The sequence below is a fragment of the Phytophthora sojae genome, assembly GCF_000149755.1.
Source record: "Phytophthora sojae unplaced genomic scaffold PHYSOscaffold_4, whole genome shotgun sequence".
Classification (NCBI taxonomy): Eukaryota; Oomycota; class Peronosporomycetes; order Peronosporales; family Peronosporaceae; genus Phytophthora; species Phytophthora sojae.
In genome coordinates this window covers 5164376-5178575 of record NW_009258118.1, presented here as the reverse complement: position 1 = coordinate 5178575, position 14200 = coordinate 5164376, and the positions used below count along the sequence as shown (strand labels likewise).

General features: G+C 49.5%; 5 protein-coding genes across 5 annotated transcripts; 2 read left to right on the top strand and 3 right to left on the bottom strand.

The window, feature by feature from the left end:
* Positions 1-69: 69 nt before the first annotated feature.
* PHYSODRAFT_501338 (hypothetical protein) lies at positions 70-1937 on the bottom strand (the record flags this gene model as incomplete). Its single annotated transcript, XM_009528997.1, has 3 exons — positions 70-116; positions 173-636; positions 724-1937. The coding sequence occupies 3 exons, from the start codon at positions 1935-1937 to the stop codon at positions 70-72; spliced, it is 1725 nt and encodes a 574-aa protein (XP_009527292.1).
* Positions 1938-2629: 692 nt separating this feature from the next.
* Positions 2630-3340, top strand: PHYSODRAFT_504126 (hypothetical protein; the record flags this gene model as incomplete). Its single annotated transcript, XM_009528996.1, has 1 exon — positions 2630-3340. The coding sequence occupies one exon, from the start codon at positions 2630-2632 to the stop codon at positions 3338-3340; it is 711 nt and encodes a 236-aa protein (XP_009527291.1).
* Positions 3341-3579: 239 nt separating this feature from the next.
* Positions 3580-4168, top strand: PHYSODRAFT_504560 (hypothetical protein; the record flags this gene model as incomplete). The annotated part of the gene is made up of 3 exons (XM_009528995.1): positions 3580-3700; positions 3756-4037; positions 4116-4168. 3 exons carry the CDS (start codon positions 3580-3582, stop codon positions 4166-4168), a joined length of 456 nt encoding a protein of 151 aa, XP_009527290.1.
* Positions 4169-4308: 140 nt separating this feature from the next.
* Positions 4309-6033, bottom strand: PHYSODRAFT_498473 (hypothetical protein; the record flags this gene model as incomplete). Its single annotated transcript, XM_009528994.1, has 2 exons — positions 4309-4797; positions 5092-6033. The coding sequence occupies 2 exons, from the start codon at positions 6031-6033 to the stop codon at positions 4309-4311; spliced, it is 1431 nt and encodes a 476-aa protein (XP_009527289.1).
* A 316-nt stretch (positions 6034-6349) lies between these two features.
* Positions 6350-14061, bottom strand: PHYSODRAFT_500715 (hypothetical protein; the record flags this gene model as incomplete). Its single annotated transcript, XM_009528993.1, has 4 exons — positions 6350-6387; positions 6459-6924; positions 8807-9466; positions 13555-14061. The coding sequence occupies 4 exons, from the start codon at positions 14059-14061 to the stop codon at positions 6350-6352; spliced, it is 1671 nt and encodes a 556-aa protein (XP_009527288.1).
* Between the last annotated feature and the right edge of the window lie 139 nt (positions 14062-14200).

Below are 14200 nucleotides of genomic sequence, written 5' to 3'. Positions count from 1 at the left end.
TGCTTGGTGAAAAAATGTACTAAGAGTCTACGTTGGTACACTTTCCAAGGCTACTCTTTGCACTTCAGGCTAGCCTCCCTGGTTCATCCAAGCAAACTTGAAGGTGAAATCAACACCTGCAACAGAGCACAATGTTAGAAGATCACCCTAAACAAGGCATGAACGGGCTTACCGAAGTGTTCCACGCGAAAACTGAAGCTCATGAGCACCCAGGTCACGAGCTTCACCTGGATGAGAAGCATCTGTGTCTCCAGGACGAACGCGAGGTGGTAGAGCGCTTTGAGGCGGCAATTCTTCATCATCATGAAGACGAGGAAAATGAATGAGGCAAACTCGAGCGTGGCGAGGATGAAGATGTTGCTGACTGTGCCCCCCACATTGTCTGGAGTGATCCCGACCAGATCCTTGTGGTACCGTGCGCTCGGAAGATGCACGACCAGCAGCACGAAGTTCCCATACAGCACGGGGATGATGGATTCCAAGTACTCTGTCAACACAACGCATTCAGTAGTGAAAAGCACCTCCAGGGTCTCACTAAGAATCTTTTTGTGCGGTGTAGCGATCATATCAAGCCCGCCTTTGCCCTCTTTTGTGCCCCGGCGGAGTGGTTTGACGCTTGTTTGAGTGACGGCGCTGCTGGGTTCAATTTTTTTCGAGCTCAAGCGTCGGGATTTCCAAAGGGACTTGGGTGATGTGTGGGCGCGGGCTTTATCGAGTTTTGACCGGAACGAGTCGCGCAGCTCTACTACACTGAATCGAGGAATCGAGCGGACTCCGTTCCCTGGTACACTCTTCAATGTCTCGAGCAGAGTTCGGCCTTCAGCGGACAATTTGTGAGGCAGACACGAGTCAAGAATGACGTTTTCCCGAGCTTGCAGTGCAAACTTTGTGGTATCACGACAAATCGATTCGACCGCTGGCAGCAGACTGCCGCAGCCTGTAATGGAGCCATTCGCTTGTTCTAGTCGTGCCACAATGGTGCTCGTCTTGTAGTAAAGGCTCCGTAACTCGAAAATGGTCTGCGTGATGTCGATTGCCATCATCGTAAGCACCGTCGTGATCGAGGACGCGTTCTGCATACACGTAGCAAGGTACATGGAGTTGAAGAAGTCCACGGTGAAGATGACGGCCTCAGGGGCCATGTCTTTCATGTGCACAATGGTCCGAGAAACCAGATTCTTCATGATGATTTTGATGATCGGGAGCAGCAGAATCACTGGCACCTCGAAATGGGTGTTTGCAGCGTGGTCGAAAAGCACCGCGTAGAATGCGTAGACGAACGCCATCATGCACTGTGAGCCGCTGAAGCTGACTGCAAGAATGAGTTCGTCGGTATGCTTCCCCATCTCGCTTATGACGTCTTTCCCGACAATGAGCCAGAAAAACCCGGCGAACAGCGTCACGTACAAACTGATGATCGTGAGGATCATGAACGGAATCGGGAATACCCACAATGCGGCCACAAGCATCGCAGCGAAGGGATAGCTAACCCCTGTACCGATGCATAGCAGGGCAAGCTGCAGATTTGACAGCACCACCCCCGGAATCATGGAGAGAGCAAAAGCAGCCATACCGACAGCCACGATACCTCCAAGAACACCTGCGCGAATCCAAAAGCCGTAGTTTGCGCTCCAACCCTCTGACGGGTCTCGCAGTGGCGCACATTCCTGCAGGATTATAACGATGGCCATGGGCAGCGGTGTGCCGATGCATACCAGCAGCACGCGAGTGAGCGAAGTGGTTCGAGCGTACTCTTCCAGAGCTAGTAGTCGTTCGACGGAGTACTTTCCACCGCTGTGGCTGATTTGAAGGGAATTCCAAATACGTTTTGCCTTGGCAAGGAAAGCAACGACGGGGTGTTGGAGTTGATCGCTCGGTTGAGGCAGTGGAAGAGCCTCAGTGTCATCGCTACATGGCGCGATTGCGTTGGGAGACATCGCCGCGATAAACTGCGGGCACTTTTCCACTCGGCTAGGCCTTGTGACGCTGGTGGATGGTGGAGTTCTGAAATAAAGGCAACTCCAGCGCGAACGTGATGATATTCGTCAGCTAATTGCGGAGAGTGAGATATACTACGTAGTAGTGGCTGTTGTCGAACCGAGTTGTGCGGATCAGAACGACAAGTTGGGGTTTCCCCGAGGCGTCTATTATTTGCTTTCGCTTATTCATACCAATTGATATGTTACTGGTGGACTTGTGCGGGATTGGTACCTTACCCGGTCAGAAAGTAACGTTAGGATGTTGGCAACAACTCGTCTATTGCTGGTGTGTTCGACGACGTTGACTCAGACAACAACGTAAGCAGCAGGAGGGCATTCTACTATCTTTCGTCAGTCAGTCGACACACTCCATGTTCTGGCATTTTGGTCGGAGCGCATACAGTGCGTGCAAACGTGCATGGTACGCTCTACACGTTGAACACAAGGGGCTCTACTCGTTGGACCGACTACAAATGCTGCATCACTTTCTAGAGCAGTAACAATCCTCGAGTGCAGTGAACTTCCTGGTAATCGCAACCATACCTCTCCCGTGCTTGATCATTGCGCTGGTCTCCGACGCACTGCCGCTTGTTCCGCCCGAAGAAGGCCCTCGCGCTAACGGCATGTTTTGGGCTCGCACTTGGCTCATTATGACCTGCTTCACGATCGCTGTGCTCGTTCCACTGCACCACCCCTCGCTAACGTCAATCCCCGAAAAACCAGTTTGGCTGGTCACCATGTCTGCTATGATCGCAGCCATCTACACGGGATTCCAGTTCGTAGCAGCGTTGACAATCGGCTTCCCCGTCCCATTCTCGTACTTGACGCTCAACTTGGTGTGGCTCTCGCTCATCCTTTCAGGCTTGTGGGCTTACATGGGTCCTGGATGTCGACGTAACCAAGTAATCCGGCTTCAGCTGAAGCGCCACGGTATATTCGCCAACGCGGTCACCAGCCTTGCTGTGGTCTATCCATTATTTTACTACGCGTTCTTGTCCGCTGGCGAATACACTGGAGCTCAACTCGTGCTGAGCTCATTCGCTTTACCATTGATCAAGATGACGGAGAAGCAGCTTCTGTATCACGTAACCCAGCACGCACCTGACCTTCAACCAGCTTTTGTTGCCTTCGACGTGGAGGTTTTTAACGCACTATTCGTATCCAGCTGCATGCGCAACGCAACGTCGTTGGCAGTCACAATTTCCCTTATGGCCGCAGATTTCCTAGGCTCCTGCATCGCATTGTACGGATTGCGGAATCTTATGTTGCGTATTGACGAGTTGAGCACCAAAATGGGGATTGGTGTCACACGGGCTAATATGATCGACACGGCAGTGCTTATTACCATCCAGTCGCGCTAGTGCCAAAACCCAGCGAAAGGCAAGCGACGTTCTCCTTCATCGACAATCACAAGAATTCGAGCACGGATCCCGTGCATCAACCTGAACCCTCAGTTACCAATCCCTCTCGATCCTCGTCAAAGTTTGCCTGGGGTAAGGCATCCGCTCCGGTTAAGCAAAATTCGGTGATGCCAGCTGAAGTCACCGACACTGACCCAACTAAACAACTTTCGTTCAACGAAGATATGGCCGTCAAGACGATGGAACAACTCTCACTGGATGATAAGCAGCAATTTGTGCGGGAAACTTGTCGTGTTCTGAGGCGGGTGGAGTTTCTGTTGCTGGTTGAGTACACGGAAGTGATGGTCCCAGTTCTCTACGGTAAGCGTTAGTCACTGTGGCATTCAGCCCCGTTTCTCACTTGTTCGTATTATAGTCATCTACATTGCGGCAGTGTACCATTTTCCGAATCGCAAGTATTTCCCCCACCTCGACGAAATGTCCGAGGCTGAACTTCTGACAACGATACGCAGCCTGCTGATCTACTGCTCGTTGCAGCTACTTTCGTCCGTACTGTTGCTGGCTGTGCTCCGTCGTCGATACAATCTAGTGTCGGAATCAATTCTGAGCTTTGTTCTCAAAACGGATTGGACAGTTGTCCAAGGGCTGCTGGTACTTTGGATAATTTACGTACTCCAGTCATCCATTCAACACGTTGGTACGCATACTGGAAATGCCATTTTAGGATTTCTAAGGCATTGCCTTTTGTATAACCATCCTCGCTTCTGTTATTCAGGAACGGATTACACCTTTAAGTTCCAGTGGTTGCACACACACGACAATAAATGAGCTAGCACATATCTTCTTTTTGTGCCTCTGCTAGTAGACATGGCAGTTTAAGCTAGCTGCCGTAGTTCATATTAGGTCTTCATCCAGGAAAACTGGAAAGTAAAGTCCGCGCCTGCAAAGAATTTTAAGCGTGGTTTAGACTACAAAGAAAATATAGCAAAGAGACCAGAACCCCCAAGCTCATGCTGGGACGTACCAAAATGAACTACGCGATAAGTCAACGTAATCATAACGTAGAGAACAAGCTTAGCCTGCACAAGGTGAATCTGTGTCTCGATCACAAACGCGAGCTGATGAAGAGCTCTGATTCCGCAGTCCCGGTACATGATGACCGCAACAATTGTACATGAAAGCCATTCGAGGAAGCCGTACACAAAGATCCCCTGGACCATACCGGCAACGTTTTCCTTCGTGACATATGCCATTTCAGTGTGATACTGCGCACTCGGCAAGTGAACCATCAACAAGACATAGTTCCCATACAAAATGGGGATGACCGTTTCCAAGAACTCTGTCAGAACGAGGCATTCGGACGTGAACAGCACCTCAGCTACGTCGTGGAGAAGCCGCGCACATTCCACTGTCTTCCGCTCGGCAGAGTTATCTGAAGCTGAAGATCTTGATATCTCCTTGTTGCTTGGTGGAGTTGCTACAGTCGACGCTGGGTGTATCGTCGTTCGAAAGCTTAGCAGGAGTTGAAAGACGTGGTTTTTGCTTGAGGGCGGTACCGGACTTTTGCGAGATGATACTACCTTCTGGTTGTACATTAACGCTTCAAGTAGAATCTTGCTCTCAGCTGACACTCGGTGGGGAACACTCGAGTACACTTGGACACTCGAGAAATCAGCGTGTAGCTCACTTTTGAGCTCCTGACAAAGTGCCCTAGCAGCTGTAAACAAATTCCTATCGTGAAGTCCCGTGACTTTGTGTAGCCGAACGAACGTACTGCGGGTTTTCCTCCGTAATTCACGCAATTCGACCGCACTCTGGATCAGATGATGACATACGACCCCTATAACGGACGTAGTTGACGAAGCATTTTGCATGCACGTGGCCAGGTACAACGCGTCGAAGAAGTCGACGATGAAGATGACTTCCTCCGGTATCATATCTTCCCGGTGCCTGATAGTTCGGACCATTAGGTTTTTCATAACAAGCTTCATGATAGGCAGAATCATCAAAACCGGGACCTCCCATCGAGTATTCGTAACAAGTCCAAACAAAATCTGAAAGGCTGGATAGGCCAATAGCATGGATATCTGCACCAGTACAAAGTTCTTGAACGCCAAGAGCTCACCTCGTCGTGCAAAAACTTCACGGAATACAGAGCCTCCAACGACGACCCGATATAACCCGATCAATATGAACATTATAAACACGTTCGTTGAAAAAGCCTGGAATGGAATCGGAAATACCAACCAAGCTGCCACTGCGATGTTTACGGCAGTGTAGCTCATCGCCACTCCTACGGTGAAGAGCGCAAGTTGGCGACGAGGTAATGCTGCTCCGTCGATCATATACCCAACGTACGTTGCGGCTGCGTACCCCACGGCGGCTCCAAGTAAACAAACGCGCACCCAGAAGCCATAATTTGAGCTCCAGCCTTCATAAGGGTCTTGTAAAGGGATACTTTCCTGGCCAAAGACTAGTAAGATCAGCGTAGTCGGTACGGCAATACATACCAATACCGCCCGGTAAAGTGGCGTTTGTTGGATGTACTTGTCCAGTGCTAGAATTCGCTCAATCGAGTATTTCCCTCCGTAGGTCGTTAATTGTACTGCCAGCCAGGCCTTGGAGAGTTTGAGGACCCAATCGTTTGCCCGTACGACTTCGGTCCTCGTGTGCGTAGCTGGTCTTTGTTGCATGCTGGGGGCCCGTTCGGAGGCATCAGGAGATACAGAGCTGGTCATTGCTAAATGAACTGTCGATAGTGTGTGCTGATGCGAAACTTGCCAGAAATATACCAAAGCTTATAACGCGATTGGGACGAAGAGTACCATCACAGCCACGCTATGAATAAAATTGGACTGGATGTTTGCAAAACTCTACAGTGATCAGACCTGCCTTAACGAGCTATGTGCCAATATCGTTGGAACACACAGTCAGTTGAGCTGTGAACGTTAGTGTAAGATTCGAAAGATTTTTTTTCTAATGCTACTACTAATGGATGTTTCCTAAGTCTCAGCGCGTCCAACCGAATTTGAAGGTAAAATCTACGCCTGAATTTTGGTCATAACAACGAATCCGTCAAACCCAGAAGAAAATATGTGCATTCGTCTCCCAAACGTACCGAAGTGTACAACCCTGAAGCATAGTGTGATCAATGCCCAGGTGACGTGCTTGGCTTGGACAAGGATCGTTTGTTTCTCGAATACAAACGCCAGCTGGTAAAGTGCTTGTACGCCGCAATACTTCAGCATCACAAGGATCAGTACAGCCAGCGATGCAAATTCCAGCACAGCATAGACAAAGATACTCTGCAGCTTCGAGTCCACATTGTCAGCCGTTGTGCCTTGAAGCTCGATGTGATACTGAGCACTGGGGAGATTGACAAGCACTTTCACGTATAAACCATAGAGAATGGGAATCACCGCCTCCAGATACTCGGTCAACACGAGACATTCGGACGTGAAGATAACTTCTAGAGCTTCGCTGAGGAAGTTGGGTTGATCGGTTGCTGGAGATTGTTTTGGCTGAGCTTGTATCGTATCGACCGGCGAAGACGGTCTGACGGACATCTGAATAGATGCAAGTGGCTGCACCGATGAGCGATTTCGAGACAAGCACTTGTTAAGAATCTCAACGACTGCAGCTTTTCGGTCTTGGCCGGATGCATTTGACTTGGCCCTGTGCTCGATCATGCTCGAATCTGGGGACGTCATTCAGGTGGTTGTCTCGCTTTCTCGCCTCTTCTCGAGATTCCCCAGCCAGCCGTTGTGCTGCGTTTTCAAGATCGAGTTCGAGCGCAGTCGAATTCCAGGAAGTAGATGCGAGTCCAGTTTATCCGGGGATTCGCACACGTTTTGTACGGCATTGAGCAAGACCAAATGGTTCAGGTCGCCGGATCCAATCGCCTGTTTCACCTTTCGAGCGATACTTCGAGTACGGCCGTGACGACGGTATAACTCGAGCACGGATTGTGAAATGTCGAGGGCTAGAATTGTCGCTACTGCGCTAGTGGAAGACGCGCTCTGCACACACGTAACCAGGTAAAATGCGTTGAAAAAGGCTACGACGAAAATGACCTCCAGCGGGAGCATGCGGAATAGTGAGCGACAGTAAGTTCTTCATGGTAAGTTTTATCACGGGGAGGAGGAGGATCACGACAATCTCGTAGCGTTTCCCTGCTGCGGATCCTGGAGGGGAATGAGCTCTTGAAGAAGAATCACTGTAATCATCGGCACCGGTGTGGCGATGCACACCAGCAAATCACGTGTCGTCGATGTCTTTTGCGCATATTCACTCAGCGCCAGGATCCGCTCAACGGAATACGTGCCCCCGCGATGACTGATCTGAAGTTTCGACCAGCGACGACCGATTGCTCTCAGCAAAGCGCGAAGCCGATTTCTTGGCCGCGTAGACGGCGCCATGGTGTCTGTGCTGGTGTGCAATCTCTCTAGTGACAAGTGTGCGAACGCGATTGCGTAGATGTCTGACTGACTATTTCGAGGCAGCACCAAACACGAACTATAAATGTATCGAGTTAGAAAGTTGGGTCTTCTGAATTGAATCTCTTTAAATTTCAATTTTATTTAAAGAGCACTAAGAAGTGCTCTGTTCGGATGAACCAACATTTGGATCGAGTGGTTGTGGGCTAGTGCTCGGTTCAGAGACTTTTTTCAAACAAACAGTGTGCGATATCCTTTACCCAGTTGGAACTAAAATCACTTGTACGCACCCACACACCGTGTCCAACGAAATAAAACATATCACAGAGGAACAACAAAAGTATACCACGGTAGATAGAGACACGGAACTTTGACACTGTCTGGATTTTGCATATTTATCGGATCATGTTAGCCTCCTTGGCTACGAATCCAACTGAATTTAAATGTGAAATCGGCACCTGAAAGAGGCAATCAATGGGGTATTAGCAAATGGTCTCGTAGATTTAGATCAAGGATAGAGCTTACCGAAATGCACGACCCGATATGATAGCGTGACCAGTACCCAACTAATTAATTTTGTCTGCACCAAGGGCATGTGCGTTTCCAACACAAACGCAACCTGGTAGAGGGCCTGTATCTGGCAATTTCGCCGTATAGAAGCACCAGCGCCACAAATGATAGAAATTCCTGAGCGGCATAAGCGAAAACGGTCTGCACAGTGTGGCTGACATTTTCACGAGTGATACACTGTAGCTCCGTGTGATATTTTGAGTTGGGGAGCCGAACCATCATCAGGATGTAGTTCCCATAGAGCATCGGGACAGCAGATACCAAGTATTCAGTGAGTAGGCACTCAGAGGTAAATAGCACCTCAAGCGTGTCGTAAAGAAGATGGCGAGATCCTTCGCCTTGCTGCCCGCTTGGCAGAATCTTTCGGGATGAAAACCCTCGAGCAATAATAGGGCTGCTAGCTTTATCTGTTGGACGCGCGAGATGACCCGGTTTACGTAGTCCGACTCCCAATAGTAACAGCCTTAAGGGATTCGAGTAGGTTGGGCCGAGTGATCCACGATTCTGTCTTCGCTGCATCGCCCATTGGCCCGTGAAGTCTGCGTAACAGCCCAGATCCAGACGCGGTAAGGCGATGCGGCATGCACGAGTACACACGGATCACTCCGCGAGCTTGCCTTTTGAGCTTCCTTGGATTGTCGCACAGAGCATGAATTGCACTCAGCAAATTCACGTTATCGGTATGATTTTCATTCTCCATAGTTACACGGAGCTCCGCCAAGATCCTACACGTCTGTCGATCAAGGCGATGCAACGCAAATACGGTCTGTAATAGATCAATCGCCATGATTATCGCCATCGTAAAGACGGAGTTGGCGCGTTGCATGCAGGTTGCCAGATACACCGCGTTGAAGAAGTCGACCGTGAAGATAACGGTCTCAGGAACCAAATCCTCCATGTGAGATACTGAATACGACAAGAAGTTCTTGAGGATGATCTTGAGAACGGGGAGAAGAAACAGCACCGCTAGCTCTGACCAAAAGTCTGTTGTGTGGTCGAACAAGACTTGATAGGATGGACAGATCACCGTCATCCCAACTTGCAGCCCCAGGAAACAAAGGTACCGAAAAAGCTTCTTCCGACGTGAAATCAGCCGGTAAAATGCTTCAGACCCAACAATCTCGAAATGAAATTACCACGATAACAACGAAGACCATGTTCAGCAGGATCTGAACGAACGGAATCGGAAAGGTCCAGTACGCTGCAACAACCATGCAGACAGAAATCGTAGTTCCTACCACCGTAACATCCAACAATAGATGCTACAATACGGATAGCGAGGCCCCTCCGATCATGCACGTCGAATGTACGCCCATTGCACTAGTTAAAACTGCCACCAAGAGTCCCAACCGAATCCAGTCCATAGTTCAAACTCCAATCACCACTCGGGTTCTGTAGTGGCACTACCTCTTGTATCACCGTGACTACAACGATAGACATTGGCGTTCCGAGGCACACCAGTGCCACGCGTAAGAACGAAGTGCGTTGTACATATTCATCCAGCGCGATAAGCCGCTCGACGGAGTATTCGCCTCCATGATGACTCAGCTGGAGTGAAAACCAAAAACGAGTCAGTCGGTCGAGATAGGAACGTAGAGAAGCTCCATGTTGAGCGTGTGTGCTGTCTGGGACTATCAGCGTCGAGTCCGCCGGTCGAACCATTTTTGCGGCAACCATTTGCCCTGCGTTGGCGCTGCTAACTATAACCGAAGTCGCGACGGGCATACTTTTGCATGCATTTACACTATTCATGTCTGCTTCCAAACCGAGGCGCAAGATTTAATCTCGGTACGAAAAGCGAAATTCGTACAATCGTATGAATGAGTTGTGATCTCTAAAAGCACGAAAACTTAACGTTGCTGTATACTGTCGCCAAAGCTTTTTATAAATTTTTGAAATCAAGAGCGGTTATTCTTCAATTAAGCTCGTGCAATCCCTCACCTGACAGTCCATGCAAATTTAAAGGTGAAGTCGGCGCCTAGTCGTAGACAGCACGTGGAGGGATTAGGTACATCCTGACTGTCATTATAACATAGTGTTCTCTTACCAAAGTGCGCCACCCTAAAGGCCAAAGTCATCAAGATCCAAATCATTTGCTTGCACTGAACCAGTGGCATGTGAGTTTCCAGTACAAACGCTAGAAGATGGAGTGCTTTCAGTCCACAGTTTCGCCGCATCAGTAGGATCACTAGAACTAGCGATACCAGTTCGAGGATACCGTTCAAAAAACTCCCTTAACCGTACCCGCCACATTATCAGCGGTGATCCCGATCAGCTCCGTGTGATAGGGAGCACTCGGTAGGTGGACTACCATGAGGATTATACTGCCATAGATAAAGGGAACAACTGACTCAAGGTACTCGTCGAGAATCACGCACTCGGAAGTGAATAGAATCTCCATGGTTTCTTCTAAAATAGCCAACTCCGAGGGTGCTAATGGGATACTTTTGTGCGCACTTGATGCGGCTGGACTTGTAGCTTCACTCGGACGGATACTTGCTCTGGCGCGATGTCCCAGATAATACACAATACTTCGGATACTATCCGTTGTACGCGTGGATAAGTGTGATCGCATGATACCAGCAGTGAGGTCTGGGCTAGATTCAGAAGTCGGATAACAGTTGTACGCTAAACATGATCGCACACGGAAATCCTTCCACGCTTCGTTGGAACTCCGCTTTAAACCCAGGCAAAGGGGCTGAATGGCGGTCACAAGTCCATCTCCAGTATTTCCCACTCCTAAAACAGCTCCGAGTCTCGCCAGGTTGTTCTTCGTAGCATGGTGAACTTCGAACAGATCCACGACAGACTGGGAGAGATCAATTGCCATGATCAATGCTACCGCACTGAGTGAGGCTGCCTTTTGCATGCAAGACACCCCGTAGAGCGCGTTGAAGAACTCCACTGTATAGATCACCGTTTCAGGAACCATGTCGGGCATGTGGTTGACCGTGAGAGCGAGGCCATTCTTCATAATGAGCTTGATGAGAGGTAACAGGAAAATGACTGACAGCTCGTAGGGTGTTCTCTGCATGGCGTCAAACAGCACCTGGTACAGCGGGTAGATGATCGCCATCACAATCTGGACTGAAATAAAGAGAATATACCTCAGCAGTCTGCGTCACTGCGCCAATATATCTCGTAGAGTCTGCCAGCCTACGAACGTGCAAAACCACACCACAATCCAGAACACTAGAACGAACCAGAGTGAGATGCCCATGAACGGAATTGGGAACGTCCAGGCAGCGGAGATACCCATGGCGGAAATCGAATAGGTCGCTCCAACGGCAACAGAGGTCAATAAAAACTGCTTGAACGAGAGCTGGGCACGGTCAATCATGTAGGAGATATATACAAGCAACGCGTACGTAACCGCAGCTCCAAGAACCCCCATTCGGATCCAGAGCCATAGTTTGCGCGCCGCCAGCGGTAGGGTCTCTGAGTGGGATGACTTCTTGCGATAACACAAGCAGAACCATGGGCAGTGGGGTGCAGAAACAAACGAGCAGCACGCGCCAAAGTGGAGTATTTTGCGTGTATTCGTGGAGAGCCATCAAGCGTTCGACGGAATACTTACCGCCACTGTGACTTAGTTGCAACTTGAGGAAACATCGCGAAGCATTGAAGAACCACGATTGCAGGAGCGGCAAGGATGTTGCAGTACGCGTTCCTGTGGAAGGTTGATGCGCTTTTGTCTTTTCTGGTTGTGGGAGAATTGGTGTCGATGAATGAATCATAGCGCCTCTGGCTCGGTCAGGGAAAGGTGGACGTCCAGGCCTGCTTCGACTTTAACAACCTTTACTAGTAGTAACAGCAAGTTTCACGATATTTTTTAATTATAGAACGTGGATCAAGAGATATTGACTAAAATACAATCTGTGGGCTGATTACAGGAAGCGATCGACCGACAAGTATCTCCATTCTTCAAAACTCAGTTATTAATCCATCTCTGGCCCACGTTAGCCACTAATCCAATCGAATTGAAATGAGAAATCAACGCCTGGAATCATAATCCCCACACATAAGACATTGGTCCTTGCGTCGCGACCCTACCAGTAACGTTGAACATACAGATCTTACCGAAGTGAACTACTCGAAATGCCATTGTCACGAGCGCCCATGTCGTAAGTTTATCTTGAACCAGCAGGCTTTGAGATTCCAACACAAATGCTAACTGGTAGAAGGCCTTCATGCCACAATTTCGCTCCATCACGACTACAAGCACCAGAAACGAGAAAATTTCTAGCAATGCCAGGATAAAGACACTGTCAACAGTGGAAAAAGCGTTGGCCGTTGATACGCCTCTCATGTCGATATGATATTCAGCGCTGGGGAGGCGAACTACCACGAGGACGAAACAGCCGTAAAGCATGGGGATGAGCGCCTCCAAGTACTCGGTCAGAACGTGGCATTCCGCCGTGAAAAGTGTCTCCAAAGTGTCTTGTAAAATGCACGTGCTCTGGACAGCAGACGCTTTCTCTAGACGAACTGGCCCCTCCGTAGGTGGATTGGTTCTCTCCGCGGGGTGAACGCTCCCGACTCGCTTTTCCCACTGATGAGAGAAGAGTCTTCGATACCAAGGCGTTTTGGAGGGGCTGGGATTTCTTGCGGTCATACTCGGTACTTTATCCAGAGTTTCAACCAAAGCTTTGTTTGCATCGCTTAGTCGGTACTGAATAATCGCTCGAACTTTCGACCCTGCTCGGACTTGCTTCTCGAAAATATGCGTCTTCTGGCAGAGAATGCTGACTGAGGTGAGCAAACTCGTTCGGTTCCGATCTCCAATTACGCGGTGTATTCGATCAAGAATGTTACTCGTTTGCCGGTAAAGCGCGAGCAAACTCATGGCAGTGCTCCCTAAATCAAGCGTCATCATAATGGCGATCGTGGTGAATGACGACGTTCTCTGCATGCACGTAGCCACATACAGAGCGTTGAAGAAGTCTGCGGTGAAGATCACAGCTTCGGGCATCAAGTCCTCCATGTGCGTCGTCGTGATCGAGAGCAGGTACTTCATGAACATTTTGATGAGGGGCAAGAGCAGAATCGCGGCAAGTTCGTAGTCGATATCCACTGCAAACGTGAACAGTACTTGATAGCAAGGATAAATCGTGGCCATCAACACCTGGGTAGCAATGTATGTTATATACCGGAAGGTCTGACTCCAGTCTGCGGCCATGGCGCGGAAAATCGCGATCCAGCAATGACAAACAGAGATAGAAGAAGCAGCGGGTAAAAGAGGGGGACGCCAGTGATCACGATAAAGGGAAGAGGGAAGATGCTAGCAGAAGAGATCCCCATTGTGATAATCGAGAACGAGATACCAACCAACCCTCCAATTGAAAGTCGCTGCATGCGAGACAAGTACACTTGATCCACGTGGTAGTGCGCTTGAACTGCTGCTGTATGGGCGATGACAGCCCCCAATAAAGCCAAGCGGACCCAGAAGCCGTGGTTTTCTCTCCACCCTGCACTCGGTCTCTCCAGAGGCAGCAGTTCTTGCGCCATCGTCAAAGTCATCATCGGTAGTGGCGTACCTAGACACACAATGAGCACTCGAAGGCCAGACGCTGTCTTTGTGTATTCCTCCAGAGCCAGCAGCCTCTCAATAGAATACTTGCCACCTCGATGCGTCACTTGCAACTCCAGCCAGCTTTGCAGCAACACTTTACCACAGGAGCAGATGCAGTCGAAGCAAGAGGAACGGGGAACCATCGAAGTATAAGCGCTAGACCTTGGTCGCTATGAGAAACGCGGCAAAAATAGGGCTGGTTAGTTGAGCTCCTCCGTCCCAGACACCAAAAAGAACGAGAAGGAACAGCGAGACACACTGAGGAGAGTTCCACTGGACTCG